Here is a 23,818-nt window from a genome sequence, read left to right as displayed (position 1 = left end):
CATATTGAGGTGTTCACTTATATGGTAATAAATTTTATTACTACTGGCATAAGATTTGTTTCTGCTTTTTGTTGCTACAATTTCAACAAACCTTTATAGTAATGCCTGAAGTTAACATCAGGTTGCAGGCACTAGCAATATAGTTTTTGTTTGTTTATTAATAAAACTGTCCTTTTAACCACTATTAAACTTTGTCTTGAAAGTATAAAAACAACACAACACATGGTTAGACTCACAGCTGTTGGTTCTATCTGCTTGAATCTGAATTTGTGCTTGTTCTTGTTCTGACCACAGAATAGGCGACATGCTCTTGCTCTGGATGCTTCTGGACGCTGGAGTAAATGGGGTTCATTTTCTCCAAAGCTATCTGGCTGTAATGAAGTTCCTGTTCTGCTGGTTGAGCTGCAAACTCTTCATACATAAGAAGAGTATGTATCTAATGAAAAATAAATATTACATTTTTAATTCAAGTGAGCAAATAATCATTCTTAAAATGACATAAAGGTATAGAGTTTGGTAACACTTCCAAGTGAAAATTAACATCTTTATGTCAACAGGGTGATATGTGCATAAGGAAAGAAGCAGAAAAAACAGGATTACCTCATCCATATTGTTGACAGATTCACTTTTAGAAGACTGATGAGAGGGCTTGAATTTCCTGCTTGGTGAAATTGATAAAACATAAACAGTGAAGATGGAGCTTATAGTGAGTATAACATGTTAATAATTAGTAACGGCTGTGATAATCACCTATACAAGAAAACAGTCAAAGGTACCAGGACCAAAAGAAACACAGAGAGTCCTGCAGCTGCTAGTATCCAGTTTACTGTTGTTGCTGAAGAGGTTGTTGTTGACTGTTGTACAGTCAGAGTCTTTCCAGGTGAGTTTAGCGTTTCAACAGAACAGGAGTAGTTTCCTTCATCCTGTCTGCTAACTGCATCTATAATCAGATGGTTGTTTCGTGTTTTAGTCAGACTCAGAGGCCGACTGTTAAAGTACCAAATGTAGTTTGTGTTTTCACTGAGAGGACAGCTGGTGCTGCAGGTCAATGTGACTCTCTGACCCTCAGTGACCTCTGCAGCAGGTCGCACATCCACTAGGAGACCTGGAAGACAGTTGGACTAATCAGTGAACAGAAGAGTAACATTTAGTCAGTGGTTCTATGAAAATAGGCTCAGGAGATGTAACTAAATTGTAGTTTAGTCATTGTATTAGAAATTACCTCCAGTTACAGGATGGGTGTCTTATTATAATATTTAAGATATGAAATGTTAATTAAATGTACAAACGTTATGTTTACCTAGACATAAAAATTCCAGACTTAGACTTTAAATTTTGTAATATGAACATTTTCAGAATAGAATATAAGAGTAACACATTTAGATGGGAAACCATTACATATAAAAACTTATCATATTTACTTGTTACAATCAGAATAACTCCAGAAAAATGAGATGATTTCCGTTTATAATGGTCTGTTTTCATTCTGAACTCGTATTCTCCTGAGTTTTCCTCATCCAGGTTGTTTAATCTGAGGATGTGTTGGTTCCTCGTGTCATCCTGATAATTCACATCAATTTTATTCTCCATCACCTCTTCCTCCAGCTTTGTATTTATCTTCATTTTATACCAGCGTTTAGTCAGTGGCAGATGCTGTTCAGGATGTGAGTATTTGCTGGAGATGTTCACTGATGAACCTTTCAGGCCACAGATTCTCCTGCTGTCATAATTCACAGTCCAGCAGTCGCTACCATCAACACCTGAAAATGAGAGAATGATAAATTAAAATAATTGTTCAAATTACAATATAGAATGTTTCTGAATAAAGATAAATGTTGAAAAATAATACAATTCTCTCTCTTTTAATAACTATGTCAATACTACAGAATAGTTCATACTCACAAACTTCATTAGAAAGCAGATCATGACGATCTTTCACAGTGCAGAAGAAGCTCTCTGTTGATGAGATGAAAACTAGAGAGTTTTGATCAACTTTCTGTTCACCAGTTTCTGTGTTTTTATACAACTGAAATGAACTTTTGTTGTCAGTCAGAGAACAGCTGGAGTTACACGTCATCTTGATATGTTCTTTGTCTGATTCTGTCCTTTCAACACGAACTTCTGTTGGGACATAATGAACATGTTTCGGATATTTACTTTTTATGTTGATGAGACAAATTATTGAATTATAAAGAATATTGTAAGTAGATAGTGTGAACAGGTTGATAAAGTATGAATATTTCTATAGTTGCTGTAGAAACATTAGAGTCGATGTAAAACCAGCAGATGATTGTGCCATCACCTGTAGGAAATGTGATGGAGCAGGACTGTTTCTGTGATTTGTAGGAACACATTGTGCCTTCAGCGTAGGTCACACTGAAGCAGCTCCCTGAGACAGAATCTGAACAGAACCAGAGATCAGGAAGTGTCTCACCAGAAGAGACGGAAAATAAGCTAATCACGGTCACTGACCCACTGAGACGTCAGGAGCTCTGAGATCCTCGTAGCCTTTGATAGCACAGGAGTATCTGACTGCCTGATCACTGCTGACCAGCTCTTGGTACCAGGGGGACCAGTCCTCATAGAGGAACTCTCCGTTCTGGTACCAGATGAAGGCTGCAGGGCTTTCAGTCAGAGAACAGCTGCTTGAGCACATCAGACTCACTTTCTGTCCCTCTGAGGCAGGAAACACCTTTACCTGGAGGTCTGAGATATTGTTAATAAAAAACAAGCATCACTTTAATAATATTGTTTAATAACTGAAACGTATTTAACAAAAAACATACCTATAACCTGGAGCTGAATGCTGTTCTGCTGACAGCTGTCGGTTTCATCTGGTCTCTGTTTAGGAATAGTTTCACTACAGCAGTAACTTTTTGTCTTGTCCTCTGTCAGATCTCTGATTGTCAGAGTGAAATTATCCTCTAATAAACTTAACTCTTCATGATTACTATGTGCAGACACATCATGATAAACATATTCTGCATTACTCTTGCTCACAATGTACCATTTGACGTTTGCAGCTGAATGTGGAGCTGAGCAGCTCAGATTCACTGATGATCCTTTCAAAGCAAAGATGCTGTTTGGTTTTCCTTCAACACCTGAAACAAAGATTAGATCAACTAAAATTAGATTTTTCTGTTTTTGGTGTAATTTTCTATAAAGTTACACATTCGTCACACTGTTATGGATTGTGACCATATTTCTAAATACTGCATAAAGGTTCATCAAGTCAAAACTATGTTTTATCAAACAAACTTACAAAATTCAATTAAAACAGCTAAATCAGTTCAACGTACCTGAGATGCAGAGAATATAAACCATCCACACACATCCAGCTGCTGATAAAAACATCATTGTTGTTGAATACTGCTATTAAAAAAAATGCTAGAATTGATTTATTTGCCTTATTCCAGCTGCAGTTTAATGAAAGGTTATTAAAATAGTCGAAGGAAGAACAGTTCAGCTCAACAGCAGTCTAGTGAAAGCTGCTTCATGTGAATCTGTCTGAGAAACTTGAAAGTCACTTCCTACTTTATCATTTTCCTTTCAGAAAGAGGAGACCTCTAGTGAAAAACCTGAGACACTGCATCACTACTTCTGCTACTGATTTAGGATAATGTGCTGTAAAATTCACACATTGTTAAAAATTCATGTTTTTTTTACTTTCTCCTGTTTTAAATAGAACACAAAGACACAAGGCTACATCTTAACATAATCAGAAAAACTAACAGACAGTTGCTAGAGAATCGCAGAAACAGGAAATTGACACCAAACATTTTTTTGGAGAAGAAGCAGAGGAAATAGAAAAGCAGACATGATGCAGGTTATGTGACTTATATTACCAGGAATTCACAGTAAACAGTGAAAGATCAAGAGCTTTCATGAGTGGAAGATCAGGTGAAACACATGATGATGAGGCAGCACAGCAAGTGAATGACATGATGAGTGAAGATCATGAGCGTCAATAAAAACGGGAAGCAAAGCACTTAGTGTTTCAATTGATCAACAGGAGCGAAGACATAAAGAAACTGATCAGCTGGCTCAACACATACAGAAGATCTAAACAAAGATGGTTCGATTCCAACAGGAGAGTGTTTGTTGTGAGGCTTTTATTGTGACATTCAGTAGAAATATTACAAATGCTTAAAACTTTGAGTGATGTAAACCTGTTGCAAAACACCTAACATTTTCAATTTGAAGTTGACATGCTGAAAAAGTTTTTACATTAAATAATTCACAAATTACATGGAGTTACTGAGGAGTAAATTTGAAGAAAGCAATGCAAATCATTGTAATTGACCACAGAAGACTATAAATTACAAGTTATCTTTTTTCTTGCACTCATGCTTGACACAAGCAACAACATGTTTTCCAAAGAAGGGCATAAAACAAGTTCAGTGAAAGCAAAAGTAACTTTGATGAACATCCAGAAGATGGAGAAAATGGAAGATGGACAGTAGAATTCTCTCACAGTAGAGACTAGATAAGTTGGATAAAGATCAGCTGTCAATACAAGACATGCATTTATTAATCCATCCATTTACTCATTGGCTACACCTGATTGTAGGGTAGAACTGGTTAAATGTCTTTTGCCAGTACTAGTAGGAAGGATTGGCTAAACACAGTTTGACCTCCAGAGGGCAGCATAACTTACTTTTAATCAAAACCTTTTGCATATCATCCATAACATCAGCAGTTACATTCAACCTCTTCCTGTCTTGGTTTCATCTGTTTGTATTTTGGTCTCTTATTGACTCAAGTATGACAACTGATTGGTAACATGTCTGCTTTAGTTCATCAATAGAAACTATTCATATTGTCATTGCATTCCACCTGACCAATATGAATAGGTTAGAAGTTAACAGATAAGTAAAGGTCACAACAAATTAATAACAGTTTAAAACAGTGAATCATAGTGGTGGTATTTATTATAACCTATAAGTTGTGAAATAAGTAAATTGCTGTCGTTGAATGTAAACAAATGGTCAGTGCCACTAATTAATACCTTAATATATTAGCATTAAACAATGTTCTATTACAAAGCTATTCCAACTTCTCATTCACTCAAACAATGATGACCAGTCAGTGTTTAAACAGGCAATAAAATGGATTGATCTGGCATTAAGTAAATCAAATATAGCAAAATATGTATTTGTCTATATGTCAAAATAATTAGAAATTTGTAAAATTGTATTACTTTCTTCAAATTTGGACTTTTACATGAACTAAAATTACCATGCTTTTAAGAAATTTGGGAAAGCCCGGATGAGGATGTCATGGCTTTGCAAGGTTCTGACAGGAGGCACATCTCCCTTAAGACTGGTGGATGCTTCATTGAATCTCCAACTTGACATGTTTATCTCTTCAAACAATTACTTTGATGAATATACAGCATCCGTGAGATTCCCATGCTTGGTGCAAATTGTGCGGATCAACCACAAAACACAAACACAAGATCTATTGAAGAAGTGGCTAAAGCTGATAGAGTACTTTTATCAGCGGTGACAGCATCATGTTGTGGAGAAGTTTTACTGCAGGAGGTCTTGGTGTAGTTCACACAACTGATTCCTCATCTGTTCATGAGGAAAGACATGACCGAAAGAAAAGAAACAAGTTAAAAATTGAGCACTTATGGATCTTCAAAATGGATAATGAGCCTAGCATGCTAATGATCTACAAAGTGGCTATAGGACACAAATGAGTGTTTTGTAGTGGGCTTCACAAAACTCTGATTTCAGCCTGATACAAATCTTGTTGGCAGAGCTGAAAATATCTGTTTGCAGTTGTAGCTGATGTTAAACTGACAGCTTAAAATAAACAAGCCATATGGTAGTCCCTCCTAACATCCCTAAACAAAGCTGAAGCAACATCAGCTTTTATAGCGGCTGCAGCTTGACGTCGATCCCACGTACATTCAGCCCTTCAAGCTGCATCTTGTTCAGCGCTTGTGTTGAACTTTTAAAGCCTTCATTACAGTTATATTGTGGATGATAATGAAGTCTGATGAAAAGGGGAGCAAAGCCAGGTCACAAGTCTCAAGACAGGAGAGAATTTCTGACTTTCTGCCATCACATGCTGGCTAACAGGTAATAACAAGATTGTATATTTGACTCATAAACTGACACAGGCATGCTTCAGATCTGTTCTGAGCCAAACAACAGAAGATTGGCATTGGTTTAGTGTATTTTTAATAACGTGAAATAACAGTGATCACTCTGTCCATTTAAATAAAAACCATTAGAGGGAGGTGTGTATCAAAGACGTTGTTAACACTTGAAAGAACCTGTGCAATATTTCTTCTGAGTGACAGATTGTATTTATCCAGCTTTGTATCTGTGTTGCTGGCTGCTTGTCACATTCAGTTATTTTTTATTATCTTCAAGGAGATTATGCTTCTGGTCTGAGGAACATCCATACATGCTTTGCTTTCATCTATGCAGGGTCGCGGGGGTTCCCATCTCTAGTGGGCATTTGGTGAGAGGCAGGGTACACCCTGGACAAGTCGCAAGTCCATCAGAAGGTAATACAGGACAAACAACCATGCGAGAATGCAGAGAACGAACAATTTTTTGTGCTTCCTGAAGGGCCTGTGTGAGAACATAGCACGGAAATGTACGACTAAAATAAGTGTGAACCACAGGAAGTTTGAAACCTGACAGAAATCTCACTGAAGGTAACTTAGCATGAATTTATAAAGTGGAGAGACGTGTAGCACTGACCGTGTTTTCTGCTTTCTTTACCAGGTTCACAGTTTTTATATAAACTACTGAAAAGTTTACATAAAAACTTCTCCAGTATAAAAACTTACCATACTGGTAGGTTTGGTAAGAGTACTTACCATACTCCTCTATGGTTAGTGCAAAAACACTTACACTTACCATAGAGCATTATGGTAAGTACTAATCTATGGTAAGTGTAAAAATACTTACACTTGCCATAGAGGTACGCGTTTTTACCACTTACCATGCAGGAAGTGCTAAAAACAGAATCGGACACAGAAACTGTCAACGTCTGCTGCTGCTTCCCTCTCTTCACTTTGTTGAAGACAAACGGTGCAAGCGACGTTTTCATTTACCCTCACATATTCATGCAAGGCATCTACAAAACAACCCGAGTTACAGATGTTTTGTTTGTGTCGGCGTTGTCTCAAGTATCCGCCTGAAAATGCTGAAGGTTATTTTCATTACCCGTGTAGAGCAGCTGATCTGCCTTACACGTCCGTAATGTTTTCTTTTCACATATCATCCTTTGTATTCATTTATAAGTTATTAATATTGTTGCATTATTTAGATGCACTCCTATGCTCCTTACTGCCTATTTCCAAATGTTTTCTGTCTCCACAATGTGAACTGGAAACTTTCACAGAGACTTAAATGTAACAGATCATCGGACCTGCTGCTACTGCTAAACATAACAAAGGCAAATAATGATTTTGTATTGGGGTTTTTTTCTATCACATATTGAGGTGTTCACTTATATGGTAATAAATTTTATTACTACTGGCATAAGATTTGTTTCTGCTTTTTGTTGCTACAATTTCAACAAACCTTTATAGTAATGCCTGAAGTTAACATCAGGTTGCAGGCACTAGCAATATAGTTTTTGTTTGTTTATTAATAAAACTGTCCTTATAACCACTATTAAACTTTGTCTTGAAAGTATAAAAACAACACAACACATGGTTAGACTCACAGCTGTTGGTTCTATCTGCTTGAATCTGAATTTGTGCTTGTTCTTGTTCTGACCACAGAATAGGCAACATGCTCTTGCTCTGGATGCTTCTGGACGCTGGAGTAAATGGGGTTCATTTTCTCCAAAGCTATCTGGCCGTAATGAAGCTCCTGTTCTGCTGGTTGAGTTGCAAACTCTTCATACATATCACCAGTATGTATCTAATGAAAAATAAATATTACATTTTTAATTCAAGTGAGCAAATAATCATTCTTAAAATTATATAAAGGTATAGAGTTTGGTAACACTTCCAAGTGAAAATTAACATCTTTATGTCAACAGGGTGATATGTGGATAAGGAAAGAAGCAGAAAAAACAGGATTACCTCATCCATGTTGTTGACAGGTTCACTTTTAGAAGACTGATGAGAGGGCTTGAATTTCCTGCTTGGTGAAATTGATAAAACATAAACAGTGAAGATGGAGCTTATAGTGAGTATAACATGTTAACTATTAGTAACGGCTGTGATAATCACCTATACAAGAAAACAGTCAAAGGTAACAGGACCAAAAGAAACACAGAGAGTCCTGCAGCTGTTCGTATCCAGTTTACTGTTGTTGCTGAAGAGGTTGTTGTTGCCTGTTGTACAGTCAGAGTCTTTCCAGGTGAGTTTAGCGTTTCAACAGAACAGGAGTAGTTTCCTTCATCCTGTCTGCTAACTGCATCTATAATCAGATGGTTGTTTGGTATTTTAGTCAGACTCAGAGGCCGACTGTTAAAGTACCAAATGTAGTTTGTGTTTTCACTGAGAGGACAGCTGGTGTTGCAGGTCAATGTGACTCTCTGACCCTCAGTGACCTCTGCAGCAGGTCGCACATCCACTAGGAGACCTGGAAGACAGTTGGACTAATCAGTGAACAGAAGAGTAACATTTAGTCAGTGGTTCTATGAAAATAGGCTCAGGAGATGTAACTAAATTGTAGTTTAGTCATTTCATAATAAATTACCTCCAGCTAAAGGATGGGTGTCTTATTATAATATTTAAGATATGAAATGTTAATTAAATGTACAAACGTTATGTTTACGTAGACATAAAAATTCCATACTAAGACTTTAAATTTTGTAACATGAACATTTTCGGAATAGAATATAAGAGTAACACATTTAGATGGGAAACCATTACATATAAAAACTCATCATATTTACCTGTTACAATCAAAGTAACTCCAGAAAAATTAGATGATTTCCATATAAAATGGTCTGTTTTGATTCTGAACTCGTATTCTCCTGAGTTTTTCTCATCCAGGTTGTTTAATCTGAGGATGTGTTGGTTCCTCGTGTCATCCTGATAATTCACATCAGTATTATTCTCCATCACCTCTTCCTCCAGCTTTGTATTTATCTTCATTTTATACCAGCGTTTAGTCAGTGACTGTTGCTGTTCAGGATGTGAGTACTTGCTGGAGATGTTCACTGATGAACCTTTCAGGCCACAGATTCTCCTGCTGTCATAATTCACAGTCCAGCAGTTGCTATCATCAACACCTGAAAATGAGAGAATGATAAATTAAAATAATTGCTCAAATTGGGGCCTGCCATGCAAAGCAATGAATTGGGGCCTGCCATGCAAAGCAATGGCAGGAACCTATTACTATTGTCGGAGAAAGTGTTTCTTTCTTCTTCTTTATTTTTCTTCCGTAACCGTTAATGCGGCTCATACCGCTGCGTGCACACCTACAAAAGAGGTATCAAAACCTGCAGAAAATTCACGCCATTCCAGTTATTACTTTTGGTGGGATTCGGGATGAACATGGCGACATAATTCGCAAAAAACTACGAAAAAAACCCCATTATAAGTCAATGGGAAAAATCCTGGAAATACCCTATTTTTGAGGATTTTCTGTGTCGTCACAAATTCACCTAGAAATGCCATTCAAATTTCATTTTGTAGATACGTCTGTGATCTCTTCGAAAGTGAAGACGGCTCGTCGATACCAGTTACGGTTTGTCCACAATTTGCCTCTAAGCGACCCAAAGTTTCTCATTTTTCCTAAAGTTAGAGTGCTTCTCTCGCTGATTAGAGTGAGAGATCAAGACAACTTTTTCAACCCAAATCATTTTTGAAATCGCCATCACGCCCACAAATATCGCACGATTAGTATCAAAATCGGTCCTGACATTGATACGCCTGTCTGCTCCGGTAAAATCTTTTCGAAATTTATCTAGATCGTACGGTTTTCTGTCACGGTGCTTCAGAGCAAAGTCATGCGACAGGATTTTCTGAGGCTGTCTGAGGCTCTCTCCCATGTATTTGAATAGAATTTCAGATCTGGGCACAACATTTCTTTCTCTCATCGCTGTAAATGCTCTGAGTGAGGTACAGATATGAATCTCGGGACTATCGCAGAAGACACATTGACCTCTCATACGCTCGAAACGCTTTTCGAATATGTATTACGGTTCCCGACCAGGAAGGATTTGTTTCCAATGCTTTTTGTCAGTAAAACGTGTTTGCTCAAACACACAATTGTGTGTTTGAGAGCTCAGAGCTCACACCTGCTGAGACCATTATTTACCATAGCAACGGATCTCAAGAGGCTATTGGCTGCTGGTTTGGACTACAAATACGCATCGCTGTAGTTCTATCTATAGTGGACCGCTCAGTTGAAACAGATCAGGACTGAACTGGCCCTTAGAACTAATTGCTGCTATGGGCTGTATATAACTGATTTAACTCAGTAACTGTTACACATGGGATTAGTTTTGAACTTTAAAATTAAGCATATTGAAAATTTCACAATAAAAGCCCTGAATATTTTTACATGACGTAATTGCTCTTTTTGGCTTTATTTGACTTTTTATCCAAAGCACTGTTACACATGGGATTAGTTCGGAACTTTAAAATGGAGCATAATAATAATTTCAAAATAATAGCCTTGAATATTTTTACATCATGTAATTGCTCTTTTTGGCTTTATTTGACTTTTTCATCCAAAGCACTGTTACACATGGGATTAGTTTGGCCCTTTGAAATGAAGCATACTGAAAATTTCAAAATAAAAGCCTTGAATATTTTTACATCAACTACTTGCGTTTTCAGCATTATATAACTGATTTAACCCAATGACTATTACACATGGGATTAAAATAGACTGTTTTGCATGAGCAGCAGATAGATCCTCTATTGCACATGTGTCAAACTCAAGGCCCGTGGGCCACATGTGGCCCGCTACGTCATTTTATGTGGCCCTCTCCCCCCTACCACCGTTTTACAGCCCCATTGATTGACTTAAAATAGTTTTTGAGCACGAATTGACTACAAACTACATATCCCATAATGCCTTCCGATTCTTACCAACCAACATTACGGCTTCTCGCCACTAGAGTGCAGCAGAGTCACCTCAAGCTGATTATTAATTTTCCCAGCGAATAAAACTGAAACATCGACAAGCTAAGAAGCTAAAGAGCGAAGTCCCGTGATGTTCAATCGAGGACTTTTACCGTCTCCTGCCCCCTGATTTGATGCCACAGCTTCGACTCCATGCAGCTCGTGTTTTGTCCACGTTTGGAAGCACCTATCTGTGCGAACAGATGTTTTCAATAATGACTTTAAACAAGACCAAGCACAGATCGCGCATTACTGACGAAAACCTACACGCCGTTTTGCGGATTGCCACAGAATAGAACTAAACCAGACATCGACGAACTGACCAGGGGAAAACGGTGCCTGACATCCGGCCAGAAAACATTGGTAAGCACAAACAAACTACATTTAAATAGAATGAATGTAAAACCAAAACTCAGTATACTGGAATATGCATATAGTTTATTGATTTTGCTTGTGTTTTGTTTATTTACAGAACACAACACAATGAGGATGTGTGTGAGTTGGTGACAGGGTGAAGATGGATCAGCGTTGTGTTCAAGGACAGGAACGTCACCTCATTGTTTTGTTCTTATGTGAAATACATGTTCGTTGTGTAATAAATAACGAAAAAGTTTTGTGAATGAAGTTGAGAGTTAATATCAAAACTTGTTTTTTATTATTTGTCTGCTTATCTTCAAAGCAGACAAAGAATAATTTTCCCAGCGAATAAAACTGAAACATCGACAAGCTAACGAGCTAAAGAGCGAAGTTTAGCTGAGCAGTTTAAAAATACTGAGCATATTTTTAAACTGCTCAGTTTAAAAATACTGTAATTTTTAAACTGAGCAGTAATTTTACATCCATGCAAACTCAAATGTAATATTTAAAACTTGAATACATAAAATCAGTTATTTAACAATATGAGGTGTTGTTTAAAAATAAAAAAGATAGCAATTTCTTTTTATTGCAGAGACATTAGATTCTTAAATTTATGGTATTCTTAAATGTTGTAATTTTGGTTCATTGTAAACTTTACCTGTAAAAAGTTTGTAGAAATCTTTAACATAAGGTCAATATATATTTTTAAACTGTAATATGTTGTGTGTGTGCGTTATTGAAAATTTATATTTGTGACAATCATTAGGTAAATGCTAATGAACTGCCTTCCTGCAGTTATGAGCATTGAACTGTTACTAAACAGTTCAATGCAAGGTTCATTAGCGTTAGCATTTTAGCTTCAATAAGCTATTAGCTATTTATTTTACTTTTTAGCAATGTTTAGTATACTGAATGGAGTAAATCAATTACAGAAAATATCCTAGTGATTTCCCACATACTGATGAAAGCAATGACGCTAACATTAGCGTTTCTGCTGATTTTAGCTGATATACTTACTTTATAATACTGAATGGTGCACGTCCGCCTTACTTAACGTTCTTGCGATTCTCCGCATGCCACTGATTACGTTGCGGCGTTCTTTAGCGTCGATGCCGATTTGTAGCGTGACGACGCCGGGCCCAGACCCACGGGCGCGCCTTGGCAGGCCCCGGCTAAATTTCTTCCGAAATTTTCTAGTTACAATATAAAATGTTTCTGAATAAACAAATGTTGAAAAATAATACAATTCTCTCTCTTTAATAAGTATGTCAATACTACAGAATAGTTCATACTCACAAACTTCATTAGAAAGCAGATCATGACGATCCTTCACAGTGCAGAAGAAGCTTCTCTGTTGATGAGATGGTAACTAGAGGGCTTTCAACAACTTTCTGTTCACCAGTTTCTGTGTTTTTATACAACTGAAATGAAGTTTTGTTGTCAGTCAGAGAACAGCTGAGTTACACGTCATCTTGAAATGGTCATTCTCTGATTCTGTCCTTTCAACACGAACTTCTGTTGGGACATAATGAACATGTTTCGGATATTTACTTTTTATGTTGATGAGACAAATTATTGAATTATAAAGAATATTATAAGTAGATAGTGTGAACAGGTTGATAAAGTATGAATATTTCTATAGTTGCTGTAGAAAAATTAGAGCCGATGTAAAACCAGCAGATGATTGTGCCATCACCTGTAGGAAATGTGATGGAGCAGGATGTTTCTGTGATTTGTAGGAACACATTGTGCCTTCAGCGTAGGTCACACTGAGCAGCTCCCTGAGATCTAGAGTCCAATGCACAGCTTCAGTTATTACAACTGAAAACCAGCGATCAGGCCTGAAACCTGGGAGTACTGATGGACTCTGACCTGAACCTCCAGAGCCACATAAAGACAGTTACAAAGTCGGCCTTCTATCACCTGAAGAACATTTCCAGGATTAAAGGACTAATGTCTCAGCCAGATCTAGACAAACTCATCCATGCGTTCATCTTCAGTCGTATTGATTATTGCAGCAGCGTCTTCACAGGTCTGTCCAACAAATCAATCAAACAGCTGCAGCTGATCCAGAATGCTGCTGCTCGGGTTCTCACTAAAACCAGGAAGATGGAGCACATAACGCCAGTTTTAAAGTCCCTCCACTGGCTCCCTGTAGCTCGGATTATTTAAAAATAATTTTTTTTTTTCAATTTTCAATGTTTATTAAATCCTTCAACAAGTAAACATACAGTGAAACCGATGTTGACAATATCGGTACTGTAAAGTATACAACATTAAGTAGTTATACAGAGAAGGATCTGAGTTTTAACATTTTTCCCCTGACCCCCCCACCCCACCCTCACCCCTCCCATGCTCCCCCCACCCCAGCCAACAAAAGGAGCTAAAGCAAAAGAAAATATACTAAAATAAAATTAAAATAAAGTAAACAAAAAGTTCAAACACACTGCATCTTTTATTCTGGACCAATAGTGTTTGAGCCTTATCTCTCTGGTTTTAAGAATGGTTCCCACGTACTCTGATACTCCTCAATCTGACCGTTTATTTTGTGTATGAGTCGTTCGTAAGAGGCAGTTTCTAAAAGTGCTGCATACCATTCTGTATAGGTAGGGATATTTTGACCTTTCCAGTGTCTTAATATAACTCGCTTAGCCGTAGTGAGGGCAATTTTAAGCCATTTTGCCTCCTTTGTTCCTATTCCGACCTTGGATTATTTTAAATATTTTAAAGAATAAACTTTAAAATACTGTTGTTAGTTTATAAATCACTGAACGGCTTAGCACCACAATACATTAAAGATCTGCTGTTGTTGCATCAACCTTCCAGACCCCTCAGGTCTTCGGGTTCTGGCTCTGCTCTGCATCCCCAGAACCAGAACCAAAGGAGGAGAAGCAGCTTTCAGCATCTATGCACCACATATCTGGAACAAACGTCCAGAAAACAGCAGAAGAGCAGAAACACTGAGTTCCTTTAAAGAGGCTGTATTATGTAAAATATCATATTTATATCATATTAAAATGTTATTCAGTGATTTAATATGTACCTTGAGTGTCACCTTGATTATTTTCTCAGGACCTTCTTGCTGAAAGGCAACTGTGCTATCAATTGTTCAACCATGCATAACCAAAAATCTCTCCAAAAACATGTAAAATCGTCCGACTATCAGGAAAAATTAAATGGATAAAAATGTTTACTCACTAAAATATTTCCAGGCTCCACATGTGGCTCACTTTGAGATCATTAATTGCAAATAAGTTGAAAACCAGGCATCATTTACCTCCCATGACACAATAAAACACTTCTCATAAAAGCCTGATTAAAAAGCATTAAATACATAAAACTTAGATTCACATGAGCGCTGGGTCAACAGATTATTACGAAAAGGTACATTTTAATTTTTTAATAAAAGAATTTACAAAGGGAAACATCCAATATAGATTTCTCATCGTCAGTGGTATATTTCAATTATTTCTGCTTATGTGCTTAGATAAGATGCTTATGCCGTCTCTGTTTTAGGAGTGACATGACAAAAAACTATGACAGATGTAGTTGATGTCCAAATAAATAAATAAATTTATTGTACATGTTCTCAGTTTTATGAGAACATGTACTTTGAGTTTCCATTAGCTGTAGACTTAATCCTCTAAAGTGTCATAGATAAATTCTTGAAATATATCTATTTATGTTTAGTGAGTCTATATGGCAGTTTCCCCTTATAGCTTTAAATACTGAAACAAAAAATTTATTGAATGTACCTGTGATGAAATATCTTTTTCCACAAAAGCAAAGGGAAATACGTGTGACAGAGTGTAGTAATGCCAAAGATAAACAACAAAGAAAGCACAGGAGGGAGGAGGGGTAGGAGGAAGAAGAAGAGAAGGAGAAGAAGAAGAAGAAGATGAGAGGCGCAGAAAAGAAATCATAGCAAAGTATATATAATAATATAATATAATAATAATAATATAATAATAATAATAATAATAATAATAATTAATTATTATTATCTACCCATCTATTTTCTGTACACCCTGGTCCCTAGTGGGGTTGGGAGGTGCTGGTGTCTATCTCCAGCGAACGTTTCGGGCGAGAGGCGGGGTTCATCCTGGACAGGTCGCCAGTCTGTCGCAGGGCAACACAGAAACAGACAGGACACACAACCATACACTCACACCTAGTGAAAATTTAGAAAGACGTATTAACCTAACAGTCATGCTTTTGGACAGTGGGAGGAAGCCGGAGTACCCGGAGAGAACCCATGCGTGCACAGAGAGAACATGCAAACTTATATCTTCGTGGCGCGGTCCATGTTAGCGAAAGTAAGTTAATATGTTAACTTAAGTTCGGAAGCAGGGCCACGTCCAGACCACACCTCTAATTATAAGATAAATACATATTATGTATTTATCTAATTTCATCCCTTTGTCCCATCCATCCATTTTCTTACACCCTTATCCCATTGAGATCTGTGCTGGTGCCCATCTCCAGTGGTCAACTGGTGAGAGGCAGGGTACACCCTGGACAGGTCGCCAGTCCATCACAGAGACAAACAATCATATACACACAAACGCAGACCTAAGGAGAATTTAGAGAGACCAATTAACCTGAACACATTTCATGTTTTTGGACTGTGGGAGGAAGCCGGAGCACCCGGAGAGAACCCACGCCTGCACAGGGAGAACATGCAAACTCCATGCAGAAAAAAGGCCTGGAATTGAACCCAGGACCTTCTTCCTGCAAGGCAACAGTGCTACCAACTGCGCCACTGTGCATCATGCCTTCTTTAATAAATCTTTAAACTTATATCTTTGCGGTGTGGTCTGTGCTTGTGAAAGTCAACATGTTACCCCCACACTAAGTCTTCACTTCTTCACCTCCCTTGATCCCCTCATTCCCCCATCCTTTCATCCCTTCTTCAATAAATCTTTAAACTTCAATCTTTATGAGGTGGTCCTTGCAAGTGGATTGCAAATCTTCATCCATCCATACATCCATCCATTATGGTGAGAAGCTTCATGATCTTGGCCCCTAGCATAAACAAGCGTTACTCATTTTCTTCAGCAGGCTGCTTTCTCTTCCATTTTTCCGGTTTCTTCAAACCCAGAGCATGTCGAAGCTTTTTCAGTAAAGGTTTCTTTACCGGGAGGGGAGCTTGTGCTTCGGCAATTACCTCCTGATCCTTCCGTTTTAGCTCCTCAGAGAGCTTATAATTGCGTGAAAGTTGGCGTTCAATTTCAGCTGTTGACGCATCCAGCTCTTTCCTGTACTTGACTTCATTTAAAAAGAGGTCGCGTTTAACTTCATCCAGCTCCTTCTGTAGCATGTTCTTCTCCGCGTGGAGGAATTTGGCCCTCTTTCCGTTACGTATCTCGACCTCTGCATGACGGTATCTTTCATCCCTGTGCTCCTGCTCCATTGTTTCTATTTCTTTTCTAAGGGCTAAAATTTCAACTTCAAACTTCTGGACCATTTCTAGACTTGCGTCTTTGGCTTGGTCCAGCTCTTTCTGGATGCATCTCTGTGCCTCTAGGGAATCGTCTTGCACTGCAGCCATTTTTTGACAAAGAGTTGCATTCTCAGCTTGCAACTCTGAGTAAAGCATTTGGTTGATTTTCACTATGTGCATGAGATTCTCTGTCGTCTTGCAGCTCCCTCTCCAGTGAACATATCCGTTTCTTATGAGTTAAAACATCCATTTCAAATTTCTTTGTCATTTCCCGGTTTGCCTCTTTGGCTTGGTCCAGCTCTTCCTGGATGAATCTCTGTGTCTCTAGGGACTCGTCGTGCACTGCAGCCATTTTTTGACAAAGAGTTGCATTCTCAGCTTGCAGCTCTGAGTAAAGCATTTGGTTGATTTTCACTATCTGTGCATGAGATTCTCTGTCGTCTTGCAGCTCCCTCTCCAGTGAACATATCCGTTTCTTATGAGTTAAAACATCCATTTCAAATTTCTTTGTCATTTCCCGGTTTTCCTCTTTGACTTGGTCCAGCTTGCTCTGGAGACATGTCTTCAGTTCTGTACTCTGTCCTGTGTTTCCATCTTTTATCATCTTAAAAAACCTCTTGTTTGTATTTGTTCGAGAGTTAGCTGTTCTTTCTACGTCCAGCTCTTCCTGTAAAGTTGCCACCTGTTCTGACAGATTAAAAATGTCAGTTTCTAGCTTAGCAAGGACTTCCTGATATAAGGCCGTACTTTCCTGCATTTCTCGCTGTAAAAGTGCCTCTTTTTCTTGAGAAGATTGTAGCTGATATTGGAGGGCTTTATTTTCCATGAGGAGCTCAGAAAACACGATGTCCTCACTGGCATTGGATCCTTGTTTTGCTTCACGGCACACGCCAACGTCGTTTTCACTAAACTCGCATTTTTTTAGTTTGAGTTTCGCGTCATGCAGTTCTTTAGCCAAGTTGTTTGCTCTTTGGCGTTCCTCGTTGAATCTGGCTCTTTCCGAATTCAAGAGCGTCTTTAGCCTGTTAATTTCCTCCTCACAGGAATCACCGCTTTGGGTATCTTTGCCTTGAATCCAGGCATCCTGACTATGCTTGTTTTTCCGTCCATCTTCCTGGCATTGAATCTCCTCTTCAAAGAATTCCTTCGTCTGAGTCTCCATTTTTCTCAAAAACTGTCTCAAAAATTATCCAAACAGGGTTTTCTGTAGAAGCAGTCGTCACTGGACCTTGTGCTTTCTGACAAGCACAAGAACTAATCACTGAACTTCAAGTGAAGTTCTGTGGTGACATCACAACATGTCTTGTGACATCATAGGATTGTCCAGGCTATGGTAACCTTTGACAGTGTTCTAGAATTCTGCACCTTGTTTATTTTTAAAAAATGAACGTGTAATGAAGAGATCTTCATTATTCTATTCATTTATTTTTACTTAAATCACTGTATAGCACTTTTAAAAGCACTTTTTGCACTTTATTGCACTTTATTTAGAACTGCACTTTAAGCATATATTTGCACATAAATAGCAATTTGCACAAAGAAGTCTTAAATCTCAACTAAAAACCCAGCTGGTTAGAGTTGCCTTTGAAGTATAATGGATTAAGAATGTAACGATGGCATTTGACTTAATGTAATGTTTTGATTGTTGACTCTATGTTGCATGACTTTGTGTTGTTATGATGTAAAGCACTTTGAAATGCCTTGTTGCTGAAATGTGAGGTATAATTTGATTGATTGTTGATTGACTACAGAAACAAACCTTTATAGTAATGCCTGAAGTTAACATCAGGTTGCAGGCACTAGCAATATAGTTTTTGTTTGTTTATTAATAAAACTGTCCTTTTAACCACTATTAAACTTTGTCTTGAAAGTATAAAAACAACACAACACATGGTTAGACCACAGCTGTTGGTTCTATCTGCTTGAATCTGAATTTGTGCTGTTCTTGTTCTGACCACAGAATAGGCGACATGCTCTTGCTCTGGATGCTTCTGGACGCTGGAGTAAATGGGGTTCATTTTCTCCAAAGCTATCTGGCTGTAATGAAGCTCCTGTTCTGCTGGTTGAGCTGCAAACTCTTCATACATATCACCAGTATGTATCTAATGAAAAATAAATATTACATTTTTAATTCAAGTGAGCAAATAATCATTCTTAAAATGACATAAAGGTATAGAGTTGGTAACACTTCCAAGTGAAAATTAACATCTTTATGTCAACAGGGTGATATGTGGATAAGGAAAGAAGCAGAAAAAAACAGGTTTACCTCATCCATATTGTTGACAGGTTCACTTTTAGAAGACTGATGAGAGGGCTTGAATTTCCTGCTTGGTGAAATTGATAAAACATAAACAGTGAAGATGGAGCTCATAGTGAGTATAACATGTTAATTATTAGTAACGGCTGTGATAATCACCTATACAAGAAAACAGTCAAAGGAACCAGGACCAAAAGAAACACAGAGAGTCCTGCAGCTGCGTATCCAGTTTACTGTTGTTGCTGAAGAGGTTGTTGTTGACTGTTGTACAGTCAGAGTCTTTCCAGGTGAGTTTAGCGTTTCAACAGAACAGGAGTAGTTTCCTTCATCCTGTCTGCTAACTGCATCTATAATCAGATGGTTGTTTCGTGTTTTAGTCAGACTCAGAGGCCGACTGTTCAAGTACCAAATGTAGTTTGTGTTTTCACTGAGAGGACAGCTGGTGCTGCAGGTCAATGTGACTCTCTGACCCTCAGTGACCTTTGCAGCAGGTCGCACATCCACTAGGAGACCTGAAGACAGTTGGACTAATCAGTGAACAGAAGAGTAACATTTAGTCAGTGGTTCTATGAGAATAGGCTCAGGAGATGTAACTAAATTGTAGTTTAGTCATTTTATTAGAAATTACCTCCAGTTACAGATGGGTGTCTTATTGTCATATTTAAGATATGAAATGTTAATTAAATGTACAAACGTTATGGTTACCTAGACATAAAAATTCCAGACTCAGACTTTAAATTTTGTAACATGAACATTTTCAGAATAGAATCTAAAAGTAACACATTTAGATGGGAAACCATTACATATAAAAACTCATCATATTTACCTGTTACAATCAGAGTAACTCCAGAAAATGAGATGATTTTCTGATGTCTGTTTTGATTCTGAACTCGTATTCTCCTGAGTTTTTCTCATCCAGGTTGTTTAAACTGAGGATGTGTTGGTTCCTCGTGTCATCCTGATAATTCACATCAGTATTATTCTCCATCACCTCTTCCTCCAGCTTTGTATTTATCTTCATTTTATACCAGCGTTTAGTCAGTGGCTGTTGTGTTCAGGATGTGAGTATTTGCTGGAGATGTTCACTGATGAACCTTTCAGGCCACAGATTCTCCTGCAGTCATAATTCACAGTCCAGCAGTCGCTACCATCAACACCTGAATGAGAGAATGATAAATTAAAATAATTTTCAAATTACAATATAGTATGTTTCTGAATAAAAAAATGTTGAAAAATAATACAATTCTCTCTCTTTTAAACAGTATATTAATACTACAGAATAATTCATACTCACAAACTTCATTAGAAAGCAGATCATGACGATCTTTCATAGTGCAGAAGAAGCTCTCTGTTGATGAGATGGAACTACAGAGCTTTCAACAACTTTCTGTTCACCAGTTTCTGTGGTTTTATACAACTGAAATGAACTTTTGTTGTCAGTCAGAGAACAGTTGGAGTTACACGTCATCTTGATATGGTCTTTGTCTGATTCTGTCCTTTCAACATGAACTTCTGTTGGGACATAATGAACATGTTTGGATATTTACTTTTTATGTTGATGAGACAAATTATTGAATCATAAAGAATATTATAAGTGTGAACAGGTTGATAAAGTATGAATATTTCTATAGTTGCTGTAGAAAAAAGAGCCGATGTAAAACCAGCAGATGATTGTGCCATCACCTGTAGGAAATGTGATGGAGCAGGACTGTTTCTGTGATTTGTAGGAACACATTGTGCCTTCAGCGTAGGTCACACTGAAGCAGCTCCCTGAGACAGAATCTGAACAGAACCAGAGATCAGGAAGTGTCTCACCAGAAGAGAGAAAATAAGCTAATCACGGTCACTGACCCACTGAGACGTCAGGAGCTCTGAGATCCTCGTAGCCTTTGATAGCACAGGAGAATCTGACTGCCTGATCACTGCTGACCAGCTCTTGGTACCAGGGGGACCAGTCCTCATAGAGGAACTCTCCATTCTGGTACCAGATGAAGGCTGCAGGGCTTTCAGTCAGAGAACAGCTGCTTGAGCACATCAGACTCACTTTCTGTCCCTCTGAGGCAGGAAACACCTTTACCTGGAGGTCTGAGATATTGTTAATAAAAAACAAGCATCACTTTAATAATATTGTTTAATAACTGAAACGTTTTAACAAAAAACATACCTATAACCTGGAGCTGAATGCTGTTCTGCTGACAGCTGTCGGTTTATCTGGTCTCTTTAGGAATAGTTTCACTACAGCAGTAACTTTTTGTCTTGTCCTCTGTTAGATCTCTGATTGTCAGAGTGAAATTATCCTCTAATAAACTTAACTCTTCATGATTACTATGTGCAGACACATCATGATAAACATATTCTGCATTACTCTTGCTCACAATGTACCATTTGACGTTTGCAGCTGAATGTGGAGCTGAGCAGCTCAGATTCACTGATGATCCTTTCAAAGCAAAGATGCTGTTTGGTTTTCCTTCAACACCTGAAACAAAGATTAGATCAACTAAAATTAGATTTTTCTGTTTTTGGTGTAATTTTCTATAAAGTTACACATTCGTCACACTGTTATGGATTGTGACCATATTTCTAAATACTGCATAAAGGTTCATCAAGTCAAAACTATGTTTTATCAAACAAACTTACAAAATTCAATTAAAACAGCTAAATCAGTTCAACGTACCTGAGATGCAGAGAATATAAACCATCCACACACATCCAGCTGCTGATAAAAACATCATTGTTGTTGAATACTGCTATTAAAAAAATGCTAGAATTGATTTATTTGCCTTATTCCAGCTGCAGTTTAATGAAAGGTTATTAAAATAGTCGAAGGAAGAACAGTTCAGCTCAACAGCAGTCTAGTGAAAGCTGCTTCATGTGAATCTGTCTGAGAAACTTGAAAGTCACTTCCTACTTTATCATTTTCCTTTCAGAAAGAGGAGACCTCTAGTGAAAAACCTGAGACACTGCATCACTACTTCTGCTACTGATTTAGGATAATGTGCTGTAAAATTCACACATTGTTAAAAATTCATGTTTTTTTTACTTTCTCCTGTTTTAAATAGAACACAAAGACACAAGGCTACATCTTAACATAATCAGAAAAACTAACAGACAGTTGCTAGAGAATCGCAGAAACAGGAAATTGACACCAAACATTTTTTTGGAGAAGAAGCAGAGGAAATAGAAAAGCAGACATGATGCAGGTTATGTGACTTATATTACCAGGAATTCACAGTAAACAGTGAAAGATCAAGAGCTTTCATGAGTGGAAGATCAGGTGAAACACATGATGATGAGGCAGCACAGCAAGTGAATGACATGATGAGTGAAGATCATGAGCGTCAATAAAAACGGGAAGCAAAGCACTTAGTGTTTCAATTGATCAACAGGAGCGAAGACATAAAGAAACTGATCAGCTGGCTCAACACATACAGAAGATCTAAACAAAGATGGTTCGATTCCAACAGGAGAGTGTTTGTTGTGAGGCTTTTATTGTGACATTCAGTAGAAATATTACAAATGCTTAAAACTTTGAGTGATGTAAACCTGTTGCAAAACACCTAACATTTTCAATTTGAAGTTGACATGCTGAAAAAGTTTTTACATTAAATAATTCACAAATTACATGGAGTTACTGAGGAGTAAATTTGAAGAAAGCAATGCAAATCATTGTAATTGACCACAGAAGACTATAAATTACAAGTTATCTTTTTTCTTGCACTCATGCTTGACACAAGCAACAACATGTTTTCCAAAGAAGGGCATAAAACAAGTTCAGTGAAAGCAAAAGTAACTTTGATGAACATCCAGAAGATGGAGAAAATGGAAGATGGACAGTAGAATTCTCTCACAGTAGAGACTAGATAAGTTGGATAAAGATCAGCTGTCAATACAAGACATGCATTTATTAATCCATCCATTTACTCATTGGCTACACCTGATTGTAGGGTAGAACTGGTTAAATGTCTTTTGCCAGTACTAGTAGGAAGGATTGGCTAAACACAGTTTGACCTCCAGAGGGCAGCATAACTTACTTTTAATCAAAACCTTTTGCATATCATCCATAACATCAGCAGTTACATTCAACCTCTTCCTGTCTTGGTTTCATCTGTTTGTATTTTGGTCTCTTATTGACTCAAGTATGACAACTGATTGGTAACATGTCTGCTTTAGTTCATCAATAGAAACTATTCATATTGTCATTGCATTCCACCTGACCAATATGAATAGGTTAGAAGTTAACAGATAAGTAAAGGTCACAACAAATTAATAACAGTTTAAAACAGTGAATCATAGTGGTGGTATTTATTATAACCTATAAGTTGTGAAATAAGTAAATTGCTGTCGTTGAATGTAAACAAATGGTCAGTGCCACTAATTAATACCTTAATATATTAGCATTAAACAATGTTCTATTACAAAGCTATTCCAACTTCTCATTCACTCAAACAATGATGACCAGTCAGTGTTTAAACAGGCAATAAAATGGATTGATCTGGCATTAAGTAAATCAAATATAGCAAAATATGTATTTGTCTATATGTCAAAATAATTAGAAATTTGTAAAATTGTATTACTTTCTTCAAATTTGGACTTTTACATGAACTAAAATTACCATGCTTTTAAGAAATTTGGGAAAGCCCGGATGAGGATGTCATGGCTTTGCAAGGTTCTGACAGGAGGCACATCTCCCTTAAGACTG

General features: G+C 37.5%; 1 protein-coding gene and 1 long non-coding RNA gene across 2 annotated transcripts; both read right to left on the bottom strand.

Annotated features, from left to right (window-relative positions):
• Positions 1-1,096: 1,096 nt before the first annotated feature.
• LOC116719381 (uncharacterized) lies at positions 1,097-3,492 on the bottom strand. The gene is made up of 7 exons (XM_032561879.1): positions 3,300-3,492; positions 2,787-3,101; positions 2,473-2,706; positions 2,303-2,401; positions 1,903-2,121; positions 1,429-1,760; positions 1,097-1,105 (listed from the first exon to the last, which is right to left on the bottom strand). Exons 1-7 carry the CDS (start codon positions 3,355-3,357, stop codon positions 1,097-1,099), a joined length of 1,266 nt encoding a protein of 421 aa, XP_032417770.1. The 5' UTR covers positions 3,358-3,492.
• Positions 3,493-18,803: 15,311 nt separating this feature from the next.
• Positions 18,804-19,311, bottom strand: LOC116720290 (uncharacterized). Its single transcript, XR_004339368.1, has 3 exons — positions 19,279-19,311; positions 19,129-19,186; positions 18,804-18,964 (listed from the first exon to the last, which is right to left on the bottom strand). It is a non-coding gene; the product is annotated as an uncharacterized LOC116720290 (long non-coding RNA).
• Between the last annotated feature and the right edge of the window lie 4,507 nt (positions 19,312-23,818).

The sequence above is a fragment of the Xiphophorus hellerii genome, chromosome 5 (genome assembly GCF_003331165.1).
Source record: "Xiphophorus hellerii strain 12219 chromosome 5, Xiphophorus_hellerii-4.1, whole genome shotgun sequence".
In the NCBI taxonomy this organism is placed as follows: domain Eukaryota; kingdom Metazoa; phylum Chordata; class Actinopteri; order Cyprinodontiformes; family Poeciliidae; genus Xiphophorus; species Xiphophorus hellerii.
Note: the sequence above shows the minus strand (reverse complement) of the source record. Positions and strands in the feature narration are given on the sequence as shown.

What these genes read in the sequence shown, in the direction of transcription:
- LOC116719381 (XM_032561879.1), bottom strand. Translation starts at nt 3,357, where the DNA reads ATGATGTTTTTATCAGCAGCTGGATGTGTGTGGATGGTTTATATTCTC. An exon ending in TTATATTCTCTGCATCTCAG is followed by an intron (nt 3,102 to 3,299) that starts GTACGTTGAACT and finishes TCTTTGTTTCAG; the next exon opens with GTGTTGAAGGAAAACCAAAC. An exon ending in CTCCATCACATTTCCTACAG is followed by an intron (nt 2,122 to 2,302) that starts GTGATGGCACAA and finishes ATGTCCCAACAG; the next exon opens with AAGTTCGTGTTGAAAGGACA.